Genomic DNA, 6,424 nt, shown 5'->3' on the forward strand with positions numbered 1-6,424 from the left:
TGTGCATATGTGTTGGGCATGTTTGTGCAGTTGCATATATGTGTGCATACGCCTGAAATGGAAGTCAGAGGACAGCCTCGGGCGTGATTCCCCCTTGAATGCGTCTATTGGCCAGGACACACTAGGAGGCCCAGAATAGCTTCTTTCCTCCACGTCCTCAGCTCTGGAATTACAAGCACACACCACCATGCCTGGTTTTCTGGGCTCTGACTTCATAGCAAGCACAACCCCCCTAGAAACAGCTGCATTGAGCCAATCTGGTTTGACCCCCAGGAATAAAGATATGGGTCCTGCTTGATGAAGAAGACTATCCAGCAAAGCTGTACCCAGAAATTTCTCTGACCAGACTGCAAAAAAGGGGAGCAGGAAAGAGGGCAAGAGAAAGCCAGAGAGGCCTTTACTTGGGGCATTATTTTCTGAGCCCCACACCGTCAGCTTTTCCTTTTCCCCCTTAAATAAGAGTATTTTATTTTGGGTATTAAAGAGGTTAACAATCGTCGTCTCATTAGTCTGATATTCATGCAAACTCAACTGTCAAGAAAGCTGCAAGGCCATGTAGTTTCTAACAACTCCTAAGGAGCCATTAAGAGATTTACAGACCCATGCAGTGGCTCAGGCACAGGGTCTTAACCCTTGCGAAGCTGATTCAACAGGACTGCTAAGTTCCATGCCATCCTGGGCTAGAGAGTGACTTCCAGGCCAGCCAGAGAGTGTGTGTATGTACGTATATTTTTGTGACATAATAATAAATGTGCATAGGAAAGAACAAAAAAATGCCGGAAGTATCGATATAAAAGAAATCTTCCTTTTTGTCCCCATCACTGTCGTGTGTCCCCCGTGTTCCCCCTTCCTCGCCCCCCCTCCATTTTTCCTGACAAAGCCTCACTCTGCATCCTAAGTGCCTCTGGACTCACCATCCTTCTGCCTCAGTCGCCCAAGGGCTGGAAACAGATGCCGCATGACATCTTGCTAGAAGGAAGACTTTTTGTGCGTGAAGTATTTCTTAGCTGTGAATAAGGAATAAGATGCTTATTGCTGAGCGTGGGGACCACACCTTTGATCCCAGCACTCCTGTGATATAGGCGGGCAGATCTTTGTGAGTTTGAGGCCAGCCTGGTCTATGTAAAAATTCCAAGCCAGTCAGTGCTACACAGTAAAACCATATCTTAAAAAGGAAAACATCAACAATCAAAACTCATTGTCTTAGTGTTTCTACTGCTGTGAAGAGAATCCATGACTATAGCAACTCTTATAAAGGAGAACATTTAATTGGGGCAGCTTACATTTTCTTTTCTTTTTAAAATTTTTTTATTCATTTTACATACCAACCACGGTTCTCCTTCCTTCCCTCCCCTCCTCTTGCTCCCTCTCCATCCACTCCTCAGAGCAGGTAAGGCCTCCCATGGGAGTCAACAAAGCCTGGCCTATCAAGTTAAGGGTTCTACTGCCAGGGCCTCACAAACAGAGCAACTGTCAAAGGTTCAGTCCATTATCACCATGTTGGGGCATGATGGTGTTGGAGAAGGAGCTAAGAGTTCTACATCCTGATCCATAGGCAACAGGAAGTGGTCTGAGTGTCACACTGAGTGAAGCTTGAGCAAAGGAAACCCCCAGTCACCCCCACAGTGACTTACTCCAACAAGGCCACACCTCCTAATAGTGCCACTTAAAGGCTGGGGGGGCAATTACATTCAAACGACCACACCCACAAAGATGTGTCTTTTGAGATCTTTTCACAAGTGAAGATGATAAATTCTTGGTATTTAAGAGTCTTGAGTCTTTGCTGTGTCCTTTTTGTGCTAATTTAATGCACCTGGCTGAAGATAGCACTGAGGCCGATGAAGAAACACCCCAGTTCTGGTCTTGCTCCTACCCTCACGGTGAGGACTGCAGATGCAGTGGGGTACTTGGAAGATAATCACTTGGTATCAGGCATGTTGCTGGGAAGCAACAGGTAGTTCCATCCTGGACCTCATACCGGATCCGAGGAAGGATGGGTACTGTGATGAGAAACTGATAAACTGGGGTTACCTGACTCGGGGTGCAAGCAGAAGCCATGCACAGGACACACTCTGCCCTTGAAGGCCAGGGTGCTACGTGAGTCACTAATGATTTCTGGTTAGGCAGGCTTTTCTGCTTGGATTACTTCCAGTAGAAACAACCTACTCTACATGATCAGGTCTGCACACAGCATAGATCTCCCAGACTGGAAGACTTAGAACAGCAGAACCCAGGTCTTCAAAGATGTGCTTCCCTCTCGCTGGGAAGGCCTTGTCACAGTCAGACAAATCAGAGGCCAGAACTGCATTTGCTGCCACGCCACGGTGTGATCGCAGATCCTATCACCCAAGTCTGATGTGTTTCTTCCTCGAAGTGGGCCGGGAGTGGAAGTTTCTTGGATGTCCGAATATGGGTTTCCACAGGCAAGGCTGGGGTTTTGCTCCGTAGCTCCTCGATCTGAAGGTTACACTTGATGCAGCAATGAGTCAACACGGAGCCCCAGGTGGGTCAGTAATCTGTCGTTCTTCTTATTTAGATCATGTTTTTTTTTTCTAGTCTATCTCTTTTCAGAATGTTGGTTATGATTTTGTTGTCAATTAGTCTTCTTGACCGGTCAGAGCGCTAGTCCATTAACGTCTGTGGTTGCTTCCTTCAGTTGCTCCCCCCTCCCCATCCACTCAAGCGTCTTCTGGTCGGCTAAACCAAGAATGAGCTGGCGAGCTTCATTTTCCAGCAGTACCAACTGCCTGGTCTTATCTTGAGTTCCCAGAACCTGCATCCCCACTTCATTCTCTTGAGGCGACAGTTGGGTCTGAAGCTGATCCACTCTGACCCCATCTTCTCGTTTTCTGAGGGTATCTTTGGCTCTGTTCCGTCAGCTGGAGCAGCTCAGTCTTCTGCTCCCTCACCTTCTGCTCCGACTTCTTGTGGATGCTTCCATTTCTAACACCCCCTGCTTGTTCTGCAGCTCAGCTCTGCTCCTGGAGGCTGGCACATCTGTCAGTTCCTGGTTTCCTCGGCAAAGCTCCTTGTACCGCTGGATCTCTTCTATCTTTCCCTTAGTAGTAAGAACCACGAAGTCCCTCTCATGTTCTAGACAGAACTGAAAAGAGACACTTGCTCCCTGGACCACACCATCTTGGTCCACATAGCAGAACTGGTAAGACCCATCATCCTTGGGCGAATAAACTTTACATTGAACTTTCTGCTGCTTGGCTGATTCCAAGACATTGGACTAAACAACCCCCATGAAAGCGTAATACTTCTGGTTCATCTTCCACCCCACTCTAAGATGCCGCTCCTAGCCAGGCAGTGGTGGCGCACACCATTAATTTCAGTGCTCGGGAGGCAGAGGCAGGTGATCTCCATAAATCAAGACCAACTTAGTCTACAGAGTGATTTTCAGGATAGAGAAACCCTGTCTGAAAAACAAAACAAAACAAAAGATGCCGATCCAATCCTTCTGAAAGAGGATAAACTGTTCAGTGAAGGTGTGGTAACATGTGATATTCTCTTCAGGCACAGACGCTCTCCACACTGTTAAAAATGACCTTAGAGAGATGACAGTGACCTAGCAGCCAATCTAGGGGTCATCTGTTGTATTTTCCACGGTGGAGTCTAGAGCCAGCAGCCAGCAGCAGAGCAACAGAACAGGGCATTTTTTTTTTAAATATAAATTGTTTTTATTGAGCTATATATTTTTCTCTGCTCCCTCCCTTCCTCTCCCCTCCCCTTCTACCCTCTTCCATGGTCCCCATGCTCCCAATTTACTCATCTTTACTGAGGTGAGCTAATGAGAGCTCACCAACTCCTGCTGGACTGGGAAGGAACAAGCATAGGACCAAACTAGTCCCTCTGAATGTGGTTGACAGTTGTATGGCTGGGGCAGACTGAGGGGCCACTGACTTTTTGGGATCCTGTTCTCTTTGGATGTATACCTTGCTCAACCTAGATGTAGTAGGGAGGGCCATGGACCTTCCACAAGGCAACGTGCCTTACCCTCCCTGAGGATTAGATGTGGGTGGAGAGAATGGGGGGAGGGGAGGGAGTGGGAATTTGGATTGATTTTTTCAAAAATCTAATAAAAAAAAGATCAGGGTGCAGAGCTAAGTTACTGGAGGCCAGATGGTGGTGCACATACCTTAAATCTCTGTACTTAGAAATCCCAGCACCAGGGAGGTGGAGACAGCAGTGATATGGCTGGGCAGAGAGAGGACTCTAAGGAGGAAGGAGAGGAGCTCGAGGACTCTAAGGAGGAAGGAGAGGAGCTCGATGCAGTCTGAAGTTTGGTGGAGACAGATGCAGCCTGAGGCGCAGTCTGAAGCAGTCAGTGAGGGCGCAGTCTGAGGACAGGGTGGCCCTTCTGGTCTGAGGAGGTAAAAGGCCTCTCTAGTGGCTGCTGCTCTGCTTCTCTCATGTCTCAGCTTTCACCCCCTAATATCTGACTCTGAGTTTTTATTAGGAACAATTAGAATTCGTGCTACAGTTGGCAAATTTATTCAGAGCTTGGCCACTTCTCAAGAACTGGCAAGCTTCAGTTCTTACGCAGACGACAAGAGCAGACGCGTCTTTCCTTGTTACCCCAACTTGGCTAGACTTATACAGAACTGAGGACATTTTTAAACATCCTAAGACCTTAAAAACTTTCCTTGCTGGGCGGTGGTGGCGCACGCCTTTAATCCCAGCACTTGGGAGGCAGAGGCAGGTGAATCTCTCTGAGTTCGAGACTAGCCTGGTCTACAAGAGCTAGTTCCAGGACAGGCTCCAAAACCACAGAGAAACCCTGTCTTGAAAAAAAAAAAACAAAAACAAAAACAAAAAACTTTCCTCAATAGTTTCCTCTTAGAGTAAAAGCCCTGTAGATTACGAAGTCCCTCTACTGTCCCTGCAGCCTTATCTAATTATTCTTTATCAACAAAAACTCGGGAGTCAGATATTGGGGTGAAAACCTGGATGATCAGAGATGTGGTGGAGAAGCAATTAATTACCTCTGCTCTCTCGTCCCTCAATCCAAAAGGGCTGCGACCCTCTCTAAGAACTGCTTGCTACCGGTCTTCAGTTCTCCAACACCCCTATGGCCAATTTTGGTTAGCTAATAGCTAGCTCTGCTCTGTGATTCAAAGCAAACTTTATTAGCAGTCTCAGGAGCATCAGAATGAGATCAAAATACCACACAACATGCCCCCTTTTAAATAGGCTCCAGCCCCTTGCCTCATTCCTGCCTCAAGGAACACTTTCTGGTTCGTGGAACTCTTTTCTATCTGAATGTCCTGTATAAAAAGGATTCTACTTTTAATATGGCTTTATTTTGTCTAGCATTTATCATAACTGACTTTGCAAGTGTGTGCCTTTTCATGTAGTATTCAGCAGGAGAAATTGTTCGTAAATTCATCCTCAGCATCAAGAACAGTGCCCGGTGTGCCGAACAGTCATTATGACTTTGGTTAATTTAAAAGTGCATGAATAAAAATGATAGTTTATAAGATAGATCTCTGTGGTAGGTAAGCCTTTCAAAAACTGGGGCCCACAGAGAAAACAGTATGAGGGCTTCTTGGTTGTTAAAATGTTATTATATCATCCTGTGTATTTTGTGTGCTGGGGACTGTACCCATGTCCTCAGACCTGTCAAATGCATATTCTGCTACTAAACTATACCCTTAACCCACATTTGGGATTTGACGCTAGCTGCAGTTTATCAAACACCACAAGAGTGTGGGGCCAGGCATGCTGGTGCACCCCTGTAATCCCAGCATTAAGGAGGCGGAAGCAGAGGCTCGCCTCAAGTTCTAGGCTAGCCAGGGTCACACAGAGACTACATTAAGAGAAAATGGTGGGAAGAGTGAGTGACAGCGCATGCAAGAGATGTAAAACTCTGGTCAGACCCTGAATCACATGATCTGAAGGTGTTTATTATTTCCCTGGTCTAACATTTCTCTGCATGAATATCAGGATATTTTGGTAGGAATCAGGCATGACAGCATTGTTGCCCCTTTATTATTAGGCTCCAGGCAGTAGCTTAACACACATTGGATGGAAAGCAGTCTTCAAAATAGAATGGAAGACTAAGACCCAAACCAAGTAAGAAGGAATTGTTGTCAATTCATCATTTTTTAGAAATCACCATTCCTTTTTTTTCTTTAAGACAGGGTCTTACTGTGTATGGCTGTCCTGGAATTCTCTCTGTAGACCAGGCTGGCCTCGAATACACAGAGATACACTTTCTCTTTATAAAGCATTTTAGATTTAAGGGGAGAAGTGCTGGCTAAACATCATCCTTGTCACCATTGAGAAGCAATGTTTGGTGTTTTAGATCTTATAAAATATTCATATACATGTTCTCCGTTATAACTTTGCTATTAGTTATAATAATAATAACCTATTATTAGCTTACTGCATAGTTTCTCCTTCTAAGTTCAAGCAATAT

At 45.8% G+C, this 6,424-nt stretch overlaps 1 protein-coding gene across 1 annotated transcript; it reads right to left on the bottom strand.

Annotated features, from left to right (window-relative positions):
* Window positions 1–2,215: 2,215 nt before the first annotated feature.
* On the bottom strand, window positions 2,216–5,612 carry Calcoco2 (calcium binding and coiled-coil domain 2). The gene is given in 8 exon segments (XM_057757415.1): window positions 2,216–2,538; window positions 2,541–2,653; window positions 2,655–2,837; window positions 2,839–2,938; window positions 2,941–3,298; window positions 3,437–3,524; window positions 3,526–3,583; window positions 5,609–5,612. Coding segments are annotated over 8 exon segments (1,227 nt in total).
* Window positions 5,613–6,424: the final 812 nt, after the last annotated feature.

The sequence above is a fragment of the Chionomys nivalis genome, chromosome 25 (assembly GCF_950005125.1).
Source record: "Chionomys nivalis chromosome 25, mChiNiv1.1, whole genome shotgun sequence".
NCBI classification, from domain to species: Eukaryota; Metazoa; Chordata; class Mammalia; order Rodentia; family Cricetidae; genus Chionomys; species Chionomys nivalis.